General features: G+C 43.5%; 1 protein-coding gene across 1 annotated transcript in view; it reads right to left on the reverse strand.

The window, feature by feature from the left end:
* The window catches only part of LOC137384441 (protein kinase C alpha type), a 358799-nt gene extending 345078 nt beyond the window's left edge, over nucleotides 1–13721 (reverse strand). Inside the window, exons 1-2 of the mRNA XM_068058500.1 lie at nucleotides 13376–13721; nucleotides 12918–12949 (exon numbers count right to left, since the gene is read on the reverse strand). Of these exons, the coding sequence (XP_067914601.1) occupies nucleotides 12918–12949; nucleotides 13376–13536 (193 nt within the window). The 5' untranslated portion in view covers nucleotides 13537–13721. The remainder of the gene's footprint in view (nucleotides 1–12917; nucleotides 12950–13375) is intronic.
* Nucleotides 13722–14075: the final 354 nt, after the last annotated feature.

The following is a 14075-nucleotide window of genomic DNA, read 5'->3' on the forward strand; positions in this document are numbered from 1 at the left end:
TAGGCCCCATTCCTGCTGAGTTAACTGATGTGAGCCCAGGCTACTGGTCACTGGGTTACAACTGACCCTGGGTGAGTGCAGGAGAAAAGTCACGATTCCCACTGCAAGGGAGAAAAAGCACAAAATCGGGCAAGAACAGGATCAGAGACGGATGTGACCTGCCTCCCACCTCAGCCCATCTTCCTCCCCTAAATAGTCACAGTCCAGGTTCTCTAGTCAAGAATGGAGATTTGAATGAAGTTGCTGGAGAATTTCAGGACCTGGTGATACATAACCCAGCATCTGCCTTTAACATAGCAAAACATCCCAAAGTACTTCACAGGAGCGATTATCAAACAAAATTTGACAGGAGGCACAAAAGGAAATATGAGGGCAAAAACTTGGTCAAAGAGGTAGGTTTTAAGGCACATCTTAAAAGGGAATAAAGAGAGAAACGTAGACAAGCATCTTTAGGGAGGGAATTTCAGAGCTTAGGGCCCAGGCAGCTGAAGGCACAGCCGCCAATGGTGGAGCAAATAAAATCAGGGATGCTCAAGAGGCCAGAACGAGAGGTGGTCACAGAGCTCATGCTTTGAATACAAGGATGAGGTTTTTTTTTTAAATCAAGGGTTAGGTATAGATCTTGGGGTGAAAGGGATCAAAGGATATGGGAGGAAAGCGGGAACAGGTTACTGAGTTGGATGATCAGCCATGATCACAATGAATGGCGCAGCAGGCTTGAAGGGCCGAATGGCCTACTTCTGCTCCTATTTTCTATGTTTCTATGGAAGAGGTGTTGGCAGATGAGGAGTCAATATAGGTCAGCGAGCACAGGGGTAACATTTGAACAGGATTTTGTGTGTTACAGTACGGGGCAGCAGTTTTGGAAAAGCTCAATTTCACAGAGGGTGGAAGAGAAGGTACCAGCCTGAAGAGCACTGGAATAGTCAAGGCTGAAAGTAACAAAATTATAAACACAAAAGAGGAGGAAAAATTGATTTATAAAAGGGTTACAGCAGCTTTATATATATTAAAAAATTGTATGTTCTTGAACACGGGCCTTCAGTGAATCTGGCTAGTCTATACTAAGATTGTCACTGTCTGCACCAGACCCACACATCCAGCCCAGCAAATTCTGTCAAAGGACAATCACCACCAGCCACACTGGAAAGTAACTGGCAAAACCCTCAAAGTGCTGGGGGCTTCACGCAATTAAAATGATTTTAAAAGACAACTGCAAAACCCCTGTTCTTAGCAACCCAAATGACAGTGAACACAAACAACTAGGGAGACGTAACTCAACGCCTACTGGCTGTATCTGCACCAACATCTTAAATGCTTCTATTGCCAAGATCTCCTTCAGAACTTTGTGCCCAGTGGCCTGGCTGCTTCTGTAATGAGGTATTTAATTTCACATGTGTGAGTAAGTATGGAGAAACTGTTTTCACTGGTCAAATGATCTCTAACCAGAGGACAAACATTTAAAATAACTGGCAAAGAACAAGAGGGAAGATGAGGAGTTTTTTTTTTAAATGCATCGAGTTGTTATGCTTGGTGTTGGGACCATTGCTCTTTAATATTTTAAAATTAATGATCTGGATGCAGGTGTTAGGGTCACAGTCTGCAAACCAGCAGACAGTAGTAAGATTTGTGGGAGCACTGGCACTGTGGATGATACTGGACTGCTTCAGGTGGCTCTTGATGCACTGGGGGAAACTGGGTTTGAGTGGCAAATGAGGTTTAACTTTGGAAAGTGTAGCATTATGCATGTGGGCTGGGTGAAAGCAGAATGTACATACATCCAGTGATAACGGTATTTACTACAGTAGATACAGAGAAACCAGAAGTATTAAAGCAGGTGGAGAAGGAAAGGGAGATCGTGGTGTTCTGGGACATAGATCTCAAGGCTCATGCACAATGCCATAACAATTGACAAAGACAAAACATATTATTCTGTCTTTGTATGAGATATTAGCCAGGCCAGAGTTAGAATACGGTGTTCTGTCTGGACTTTGTGGAATGGGCGCAGAGGAAGATGAATTCCCGGTTTAAAGCATTTTAGTCACCCAGATTGGCTCAAAGTGCTGGAGCACTACGCTTCAGAGAAGTGTAAACATGGGGTGATCTTACCCTCTCCATCATTTTTTAAACCAGGACGTGGGAGAGCTCCGAGTGTTCTGAAGTGACTTCATATCCAAAATGAATTACTTTTGAATTAAAATTACTGTTGCCAAAGGAAAATGGAAATATTGACCAAATTACTTAGTATATTTTGAATGTTGGCATCAAGTTATGAGACAGGGCTGGAGGCGGGACAGGGGAATGTGGTGGGGAGAGGTTAAGATGAGCAGGGAGGCTAGGCAATCCCACCAAATAGGGCTTCCATTGATTTTTTTTCAAAATAATCTTTTTAAAAAAAGGGAACAAGGATTCAACCAATAGGGAGGTTTTACCCAGAGTATTAGCAGCTATTGTGTGCTGCAAGGACAGTGAATAGGAATGTTAAGCACAGATTATATGAGGGCTGCTCTTACAAATGTGGACTGTGATAATAACAGCATCAGGAAATTTCATATTTAAAGTGACTACTGATGACAAAAAGTTTTATGAAACTGCTGTCAGTTGTGAAAACTCAGCAGAACACAAATTAGAAAGAGATTTAGAAAGTGCAGGTGCTTCACATTTCTCCACATTATAATCAATCTGCCACATTCTTGCCCATTCTATAGGCATATAAATAGTAAAACTGTAAGAGGGGGTGGTGCCAATCAAGGACCAAAAGGGAGACTGGCATGTGAAAGCAGAGGGCATAGCTGAGGTATTAAAGGAACACTTTCCATCTGTCTTTACTGAGGAAGGGAATGTTATCACAGTCATAGTGAGCGAGGATGTAACCGAGACACTAGATGGGTTAAAAATTGATAAAGCAGAGGTACTAGCAAGGCTGGCTATACTTGCAGTTAAGTCACCAGGACCAGATGGGATGCATCTAAGGATGCTGAGGAAAGTAAAGGTGGAAATTGCAGAGATGTTGGCCACCATTTTCCAGTCCTTTATTGTGTGTATGGTGCCAGAGGACTGGAGAATTGCAAATGTTACACCCCTGTTTTTAAAAAAAAAGGGTGTAAGGATACACCTGGCAATACAGGCCGGTCAGTTTAATCTTGGTGGTGGGAAAACGTTTGGAAACGATAATCTGGGACAAAATTAACAGTCACTCGGACGAGTGTGGATTAATTAAGGAAAACCAACAAAGATTTGTTAAAGGTAAATCCTGTTCAACTAATGTGTTTTTCAATGAGGTAACAGAGGGTTGATGTGATAAATTTCCAGAAGGTGTTTGATAAAGTGCCATGAGTAAAAGGGACAGTGGCAGCATGGATATGAAGTTGACTGAGTAGAGAATTGTGGTAGACAATTGTTTTTTGGACTTGAGGAAGGTGATCTCCAGGAGTCGGTATGAGGCCTGCTGCCTTCCTTGATCTGTATTAATGACTTAGACTTGGGTATACAGGGCACAATTTCAAAATTCGCAGATTACACAAAACTTGGAAGTGTACTGAACTTTGAGGAGGACAGTGATAGACTTCAAGAGGACCTAGACTGGCTGTTGGAATGGGCAGACACGTAACAGATAAAACTTAATGCAGAGAAATGTGAAGTGCATTTTTGTAGAAAGGACAAGGAGAGGCAATATAAACTAAAAGATAAAATTCTAAAGGGGGTGCAGGAACAGCGATCTGGGGGTAAATGTGCTCAAATTGTTGGTAGGTTGTGAAAAAGATTAAGAAAAGCATGCGGGATCCTAAGCTTTGTAAATAGAGGCTTAGAGGACAAAAGCATGGAAGTTATGATGAACCTTTATAAAACACTGATTTGGCCTCAACTGGAATATTATGTCCAATGCTGGGAACCACACTTTAGGAAGGATGTGAACGATTTAGCGAAGGTGCGTAAAAGATTTAAGAGAATAGTTCCATGGAGGAGGAACTTCAGTAATGTGGATAGATTGGGGAAGTTGAGGTTGTTCTCCATAGGGAAGGTGGAGAGGAGATTTGATAGACATGTTCAAAATCACGAGAGGTCTAGACAGAGTAGAAAGAGGAACTGTTCCCATTGTCAAAAAGGTTAAGAACCAGAGGACACCGTTTTAGTGATTGGCAAAAGAACCAAAGGAGACATAAGGAAGAACCTTTGTACGCAGCATTCTAGCATTTTACGTACTAATATCAGGTTAACTGGCCTATAGTTCCCTGTTTTCTCTCTAATCATTTTTGAATAGCAGGGTTGCATTTGCTAGCTTCCGGTCCATGGGGACTGTTCTGGAGTCTGGGTAATTCTGGAAGATCAAAACCAAATGCGTTCACAATCTGCAGCCACCTCTTAAAAAAAAAACCCTAGAAAGTAGGCCATCGGGTCCAGTGTATCTGTCTGCTTCTGGTCCCAATAATTTCCCTAGTACTATTTATTTTTCAATTTTTTTATGTCTCTAGCTGGTTTACTCATACCTTGTTTCCAGTTTCTTGGTCATCCTTTACTGAATTTTAAAATACTCCCAATCCTTGTGCTTACTACGCTTTGGCAACATTATAAGCCTCTTCCTTTCATCTAATACCATTGTTAACTTCTGTTAGCCACGATTGGACCACTTTTCCTGAGAGGCTTTTAATTCCTTAAGGGGATGTATAATTGTTGCAAATTATGAATTATTTCTTTATGTTTGCCATTGCTTATCTACCATCATATCTTTTAACCTAGTTTTCGAAGATATATGGTTTGCTTTGTTCAGAATTAAGACCCTAGTTTCAGACTTAACTAAATCATGCTCAAACTCTTAAGAAAATTGCATCATTACTATTACTTCTCTCCAGAGGCTCTTATACTACAAGGTTATTAATTAACCCTGTCTCATTGTTGCTACGCAATTGTGCTTTGTTGAGAATTTTTCTTTAATCCACTGACTGGAGATCTGAATTTCTATTTTTTTTTTTAAAAAGACATTTTTAAAAAGACCAGCTAAACGATGACTTTGCTGGCAGATAAGATGGTTACCTAATTTGCAACACTGTATTCTACACTGCAATGCTTGTGAGGAGGGAAATGACATATCTGTTCATGCCCCAGCAAGAACCAAGACCCAGGAAGTTTAAGGGAACTACCTGTTCTTTTTAGCAAGAGAGAAATACTGCTAACTGCTATGTTTGAATGACTGAGTGACTGCTGAGTGACTGTCATGTGACAAGCCCCTCCCCATCTGTGGTTTTAAGCTCGTGTCTTTCTGCAGCAGAGCAAGGAGAAACATCTGGATTTTGACAGGTGCAGACCCACGTGGGGGCGGGGGTCTCTGTCTCTCTCTCCATTCCTGATTGAAAGCTTTCAAATCCCACCTGTTGACTGACCACCTTTGCATACTCCAGAAACCCTGATGGAGGAAATCATCCGCATCACGCTTTCCAAGAGACCCACTGAACGAGTCATCTACCTCTTCAAACTAAAAACCTCAGGACCACCGAGTTCAGTTAGAAGCCAGCCGAATCACCAAATGCCACAGACTGTATACCCTTTTTTTTTTTTCTATGGATTTAATTAACTCAACCAATCCACCTTTCCCCACTCTAACCTATTTGTGTGTGTGTGTGATTGGTTCTTCTTACGATCGTAGCAAGTAAGTAATCGAGCACCTACTGAATTGGCAGTACATCCACTTTAAGAAAGAATTAAACCTTTTGTAGTTAAACGAGAGGTAAAAGAGGGAAACCCTTCGACCCCCTCCTCACTTGACCATAACATTGCACAAATTTAGATTTAAAATAGTCTACTCCCTGTTTGGTTCCTTGACATACTGATCTAGAAAACTGGTCTTGAGTGCATTCCATGAACTTGCCTCCTACACTGTAAATTTGGGTTTCCCAGGTGGTATGAAGATTGAATTCTCCCACGATTACTGTATTACCCTTGTTGCATCTCTAATTTCCAGATTTATGCACTGCCCGGCACCACAACTACTGTTACGGGGCCTATTAACTATTTCCATTATTGTTTTCTGCCCCTTGTTTCTTTGCTCCACCCAAACTTGATCTACATCTTGATTTTTTTTTTATACAAGCAAATATCTCTCTACTATCTTTTTCCAGCCTTTATTATTAGTGCAGCCCTTCCTACTTTTCCATTTCGCCTATCTCTTGTAAGGGTACAGTATCCTGAAATATTTTATTTCCAACCTTGGGTCCACTGCAACCGCATCTCAGTGATGGCTATTAGGTCAAGTCCATTAATTTATTTCTCTGCTTTTCATCTCTGATCATAGGAAATAGGAGCAGGAGTGGGCCACTTGGCCCCTCGAGCCTGCTCTGCCGTTCAGACAGATCATGGCTGATCATCTACCACTACGCCATTTTTCCCCATATTCCTTGATGTGGTTATTATTCACAAATCTATCGATTTTCTGTCATGGACGTGCTCAATGATTGAGCTTCCACAGCCCGCTGGGGTGGAGAATTCCACAGATTCACCACCCTCTGAGTAAATAAATCCCTCCTTATCTCAGTCTTAAGTGGTCTGCCCGTTATTCTGAGACTCTGTCCCCTTGTTCTAGACTCACCAGCCAGAGCAAACTTCCTATCCCGATCCACCCGGTCACATCCTGTAAGAATTTTGTAAGTTTCAATGAGATCACCCCTCATTCTTTAAAACTCTAGAGAATACAGCCCTATTTGTGCACTCTCTCCTCAAAAGACAATCCCGCCATCCCAGGGATTAGTTTGGTGAACCTCCATTGCACTCCCCCTATGGCAAGTATATCCTTCCTTAAAGTTCAATCAGGGCAAATGCGAGGTGATGCATTTTGGAAGATCCAATTCAAGAGTGAACTATACAGTAAATGGAAAAGTCCTGGGCAAAATTGATGTACAGAGAGATTTGGGTGTTCAGGTCCATTGTTCCCTGAAGGTGGCAACGCAGGTCAATAGAGTGGTCAAGAAGGCATACGGCATGCTTTCCTTCATTGACGGGGTATTGAGTACAAGAGTTGGCAGGTCATGTTACAGTTGTATAAGACTTTGGTTCGGCCACATTTGGAATACTGCGTGCAGTTCTGGTCGCCACATTACCAAAAGGATGTGGATGCTTTGGAGAGGGTGCAGAGGAGGTTCACCAGGATGTTGCCTGGTATGGAGGGCGCTAGCTATGAAGAGAGGTTGAGTAGATTAGGATTATTTTCATTAGAAAGACGGAGGTTGAGGGGGGACCTGATTGAGGTGTACAAAATCATGAGAGGTATAGACAGGGTGGATAGCAAGAAGCTTTTTCCCCCAGAGTGGGGGATTCAATTACTAGGGGTCACGAGTTCAAAGAGAGAGGGGAAAAGTTTAGGGGGGATATGCGTGGAAAGTTCTTTACGCAGAGGGTGGTGGGTGCCTGGAATGCGTTGCCAGCGGAGGTGGTAGACGCGGGCACGATAGCGTCTTTTAAGATGTATCTAGACAGATACATGAATGGGCAGGAAGCAAAGAGATACAGACCCTTGGAAAATAGGCGACCGGTTTAGATAGAGGATCTGGATCGGCACAGGCTTGGAGGGCCGAAGGGCCTGTTTCTGTGCTGTAATTTTCTTTGGTACAGTTTTACATTAAATATCTTTCCTTGTCCCCGTAAACAGCATTTTATACACCTCTTTCAACTGCTGTCAGCTTTCAACAGGTTAGATTAAAATAAAAAAAGAGGTACAGAAAACAAAAGACTGCTTTACTTGGTCTCGGAATGGGTTTGGTACACCCACTTATGCAGCAAGGTGTTCAGGCATGACCCCAGCACAGAAAGAAATAACTTGCATTTATATAGTGTCTTTCACAACATCATGATGTCCCAAAGCACTTACAGCCAATGAAGCAGTTGTGAAGTGTAGTCACTGTTGGAATGTAGGAAAGACAGCAGCCAATTTGCTCACAACAAACAACAATGTGATAATGGGCAGATTTTAAAATTTATTATTTGTTTCAAGGGATGCCGTCGTCGCTGTCTCGGCCAGCATTTATTGCCCATCTCTAAATGCCCTCGAGAAGGTGATGGTGAGCTGCCTTCGTGAACTGCTGCAGTCCATGTGGTGCAGGTACACCCACAGCTCTATTAGAAAGGGAGTTTCAGGATTTTGACCCTTAGACAGTAAAGGATTGGCAATATAGTTCCAAGTCAGGATGGTGCGTGGTTTGGAGGGGAACTTGCAAGTGGTGGTGTTCCCATGCATCTGCTGCCCTTGTCCTTCTAAGTGGAAGAGGTCACTGGTTTGGAAGGTGCTGTCAAAGGAGTCTTGTTGAGTAGCTGCAGTGCATCTTGTATATGGTACACACTGCTGCCACTGTGCATCTGTGGTGGAGGGAGTGAATGTTGAAGGTGGTGGATGGGGTGCCAATCAAACAGGCTGCTTTGTCCCAGATGGTGTTGAGCTTCCGGAGTGTTGTTGGAGCCACACTCATACAGACAAGTGGAGAGCATTCCATCACACTCCTGACATGTGCCTTGGAGATGGTGGACAGGCTTGTGGGGAGTCAGGAGGTGAGTTACTCGCTGCATAATTCCCAGCCTCTGACCTACTCTTATAGCCACCGTATTTATGTGGCTGTTCTAGTTCAGTTTCTGGTCAATGGTAACCTTGAGAAAGTGGATAGTGGGGGGATTCAGCGATGATAATGCTGTTGAATGACATCTCTTGTTGGAGATCGTCATTGCCTGGCACTTGTGTAGCATGAATGTTACTTGTCATTTATCAGCCGAGCCTGAATGTTGTCCAGGTGTCACTGCATATGGACGGAGACTGCTTCAGTATCTGAGGAGTTGCGAATGGCAAATAGTGCTGAACATTGTGCAATCATCAGCAAACATTCCCACTTCAGACCTTATGATTGAAGGAAGGTCATTGATGAAGCAGCTGAAGATGGTTGGGCCTTGGACACTACCCTGAGGAACTCCTGCTGCGATGTCCTGGAGCTCAGATGATTGACCTCCAACAACCACAACCATCTTCTTTTGTGTTTGGTATGACTGCAACCAGCAGAGAGTCTTCCCCCTGATTCACACTGACATCAATTTTGCTAGAGCACCTTGATGCCATACTCAGTCAAATGCTGCTTTGATATCCAGGGCAATCACTCTAACCTCACCTCGAGTTCAGGTTTTTGTCCACGTTTGATCCAAAGGTGTAATGAGGTCAGGAGCCAAGAGGCCCTTGGCAGAACCCAAACAAACTGAGCACCAGCAAGAAAGTCGTTGCTATTTTAATGTTGGCTGAAGGATAAATACTGGCCAGGACACCAAGGAGAACTTCCCTGCCTTCCTCCCCAGATAGCATAATGTGATCTTTTATGTCAACTTGAGAGCAGATAGGGCCTTGGTTTAACATCTCATCCGAAAGACAGCGCCTCTAACAGTGCAGCATTTGCAGAGTCAGTCTGGATTATGTACACGTCTTTGGAGGGGTCTTGAACTCCTGAACTCTTACTCCAAGGCAAGAGTGGTACCCACCAAGACATGGCCAATACCAGCCTCTGGTTCAGTTATTAGAAATGACTGCAAGAGTTCTGGTTATCTTCTTTAGGGAAACACAGGTCTATAAAATAAAGGGATTGGATTGAGTCCAATGGGATCAGTTAGTGCAGTTGCCAGGAAGTGTTTCTTTTTGCAGAGTCAGGGCCCTCTGGAACACAGTACTGAAAAGTGGCCTTGAATATGGATTCAATACAATCCTTTAAAAAAAAAGGGAACCTGACAAGTTGCTGAGAGTTGACATCGGCAGCAACACGGGATAAATTGCAGTTAGCTGCGATCAAAAAAGATTTACCTGTTACTGTGGGCTCTCGGACTGTTGCTTAACTGCATATGGAAGTCAGAAGAATTTCCCCAGAGTTTCTATAATGAGCTGGCTGCAGCTTTTTCCCTTGCTGCTGTCTTTCCCAGGAGAATGTATAGTCGGGGGGGGGAAAGTCAGTGGGGTGAGTGTTCACACTGGGGCAGGGCTGTCATTCTTTATAAATGCTTGAGTAACCATAACTGTGTCAGCCGTGGTTCAGCGGGTAGCTGTTTCGCCTCTGAGCTGGAAGGTCATCCAGTACAAGTGCCACTCCAGAGACTTGCACACAAAAATCTAGGCTGACACTTTACTGCAGTACTGAAGGAGCGCTGCACTGTCAGAAGTGCTGTCTTTTGGATAGAGTTAAACAGCAACCCCATCTGTTCTCACAGGTGGATGTAAAAAAAAAAGATAGCATATTTTGAGGAAGAGCAGGGAAGAATGTACCAGCCAATATTTATCCCTTGAATTAACATTACTATAAGATATCACATTGCTGTTTGTGGAAAGATTGCTATACGCTAATTGGCTGCCGCATTAGAACGATGACTGCACTTCAAAAGTACCTCATTGGCTGTAAAGCCAAAGTTTCTACGGTTGCATGCAGAGCTTTGCGACTCAGAAGCATACACACGGTGACCTTTGTGCTGGATTTTACACTAAGTCGCAGATCACAGAGCTCAGTGCCTGCCCCTCTGCCAAATTCTAAGCAAGAAGGAACCAAGAGAGACCAATTCTCTCATCACAGCGGAAAAGCACGACACAGGCAGAATCACTGCAGAAGGTGACAGCTTTCTCTGGTTCAGTGTATGCAAATACATCGAGAGCTCAAATCAAAACCCATCACTGTGCTACATCCACATAATAGGAACCCCTCAGCTATGTCTCCCCTCCCGAATACAAAGATAAAATAGCCTGCACATTATCTCCCACCTTTCCCTGTGAAGACAGCAATGAGCATGCAAGACATCATCCTTATTGTTAGCAATAACAAGTGGCGTCCATTTGCACAGGAGCGACAGCAGGAGATACACAGCAGATTGGTCAGCATCTGAACAAGGCACGCTTGCTAAACCAGAACACAAACCAGTCTTATTTCTTACGTTTTTATTGGAAAAGAAATAAGAGTGAGGTGGCCCCTCCAGCCTGTTCCCCCATTCATTAAAATCATAGCTAAATTTCTACATTAACTGCACCTTCCTGCCCTATCTCTAATCCCTTAAACCCCTTTAGTGCCCAAAAACCTATCAAACTCAGTCTTGAATGTACACAACTGAGCATCCACAGCTCTCTAAGGCAGTGAATTTCAGAGATTCTTTGTGTGTTTCGAGAGATTCCCCCTTCCCATTTTTAAATTGTCATTTGTGTTTTTTCTCCCCATTAATAAACCAGTACATTGTGACTATGCCCACAGCACTGACCAGCCTCAGCATGTTATTGCCAACACCATAGAGGTACAGATCTCAGACAGCAACGCCTTAAACCTCCACTCGGAACAGACTGACCTCTTAAGGTGGGAAGTTTTATCAATGCTGTGCAGCAAAAGCAAAACCTGCTCTCTGAACAATGTGCAACAGTTTCGGTCTCACTAAGCACTGTAGATAAACTGTGCCCCACTAGCAAAGAGCTGACTCACAACTTAGAGAAGACAAGAGGGAGAGAAAAGGAAACGATTTTTAAGACATCAGATAAAAAGGGAAAAGTAAGCATTTGTCATCCCTGCCTGGAATCTCCCACTGCAGTAATAATAAACACTGTTACAAACAATCATAACCCACTGCCAATCTCAGTAAGTGTAACATTTCCTCAAATAAAAAAATCCCCACTTCAACAGAAACCTGCATTTTCAGAATCATTACTAAACCACACAATACACCACTGTCACAAAGCTGCAGGGGCATCCCAACAATGGCACAACTGGCTCAGATGGTAAATGTCATCGGCAATCTCAAAACAGAAAATATAACTACACAAGTACACTCTAGTAAAGACGGCTGCTGTACCATAGCAGTTAAGGAGGAGTTACAAGTCTGCAAGGAACACAAGCTTGAGATATTATAATCAACACTATTTAAACAAGATGTCTTTTTGTTTGGAAAGGCATTCCTTCGATTGTAGGTACAACTGTGTAGCAGAGAGTGAACTGGAGGGTAAGCTTCCAAGTTTAAAACTGCACAGCAAGTCTATTTGGATGTATCAGACAGGGAAGAAAATAGTGCCAGCATCAACTGTACACTAAAGAAAGCACAATGCAGAGCATTCTCCCAATCAAAACTTCCCACCTGGTCAAAAAAAAATTCAATGACTCTTTAAGAAGCACATGGATGCATTTTTTCCTTTAGAAGGTTTTTTTTTAAAAGGAGGAAAGAAAGCTGTTGCTGTTTTCAGTGCAGGAAGGTGTTCCCAAATTCTCAGGATTGGGAAGGTCAAACAGAGAGAGGGGCAGTGTAACATTTCAAAAATCACAGAATGTAAAACTGAAGCAAATCATCTTCCCCTTCAAAAACACCTCACACTTATTGGATTTATAAGAATTATACAGATTTTCAAATGAAGTGTGACCCAGTGAAAGCGGGTTTGCAGATCTGTCCACAGCTGCACGACAAGATAATAAATAACAGGGTGTGCGTGGCGGGTGGGCAAACTGACAGACCAAAAACTGACTCCACACTCTCACCAATGGGTGAAATATAAACCTCACAGAATAAGGAGCAAATAGGAAAACAGAACTGGTGACTGGACTGAACCCCAGCGACCACACAGCCTCGCTAACATTAGAAACCACAGCAATTCGAAGTTTGTATATCAAAAGCATCAGGCGAGGACTTCCTCATTCTCACAATGCCACGACTAAACCAGAAGGAAGAGTGAATCCGCATCAGGTTAAAACCGAAAGTAAACCCGTCACTGGAGAAATTCCGGGCTATGGTCCCCAACGAGATACAAGCTTTCATTACAAGTTATACCCATTCCCTTGATTATATTCTTCTCCTTCTCTCTCCGGTTACCATTCGCTGCCAATAGGTTTTGCACAAAACCCCACACAGTTCTGAAAACTAAAACAGGCGGCGTTACAACCACCTTAACATTCACCTACCTTGACACTGGAATCCTTGTTTCCCAAATCCCCTGCACAAAAAAAACAAGCATTAGGGAAAAGAAACAGGGCAAAGAAAACACCCAAAGTAAAACAGGGCAAGAAAATAAGAGCATCAGGACCCAAAAACAAAATGAAACGTCAGAAGAATGATGAAATAAAAGAGGATCAGGAAGCAAAACAAAAAAATTTGGGGTGAAAAATAGAACGATTTAGAAACAGAATCGCACAAAGATCAGGTGGTGGGTGAGGACAGACAAGGATGAGGGTGAAATAAACCAAGAGAAGAGCAATAGGAAGAGGAGGGGGAGACACAAATGTTTACACAAAGTTTGCAGAGAGTTTTGGAAAAGTTTGGAGTGTTCCTGTGCCTGGGGCGGGGTGGGGTAGGGGGGGGTTGTGTTTGGGACAGGAGTTTGCTGGGACAGGGGTACAAGCTCTCCCCCTGTCTCACTCACCAGATGAAGTCAGTGCAGTGGCTGCAGAAGGTGGGCTGCTTGAAGAAGCGGGCGGTGAACTTGTGATTCTTCACCTCACATACGTTCTTCTGCCGCAGGGCTCCCTGGCGAGCGAACCGATTGACGGTCTCGCCGCCGTCGTTGCCCTCCCCATCGGCCATTCTGTTCCCAAAGTGTATTTAAAACAAAAAAAAACACAACCCTCCCCCCCGCCACCCCTTCACACAAAAAAAAATGCAGAAAGTGTCGGTGCAGCGGAGGCGGAGGGTGACTGAGAGGAGGCCAGCACCGAACCCTCGCTCTTTATCACTGGCAGGAGCTCCGCCCGGCAGCAGCCGCAGCGTCAAAGCCCCAGCCTCCAACACACAGGCAGCAGGACAGCTCAACATCGCCCCCTGCCACCCTGCAGCAGGCAACCCATTCCTCTGGCCACAGTCTTACCCCACATATTGTCCACATTTACAAATGATTCCATGTTTAATTGGATGGTAGATTACATGATGAGTGCTAGTACTTCTCTTTTGATTTTGCATTCTATGCAGGCGAGTACCATGACAACACTTAGTAAAGGTTTATGTATTCTCACAGGAGCAATCGACACTGGCATTTCAGAATTTATACCTGTTTACACAAAACATCAGTTCCAATAGGCTACTGATAAATAATACTGCATTCACCCATTGTCGGCTGTCCCTCAATT

The sequence above is a fragment of the Heterodontus francisci genome, chromosome 26, assembly GCF_036365525.1.
Source record: "Heterodontus francisci isolate sHetFra1 chromosome 26, sHetFra1.hap1, whole genome shotgun sequence".
Taxonomy (NCBI): Eukaryota; Metazoa; Chordata; class Chondrichthyes; order Heterodontiformes; family Heterodontidae; genus Heterodontus; species Heterodontus francisci.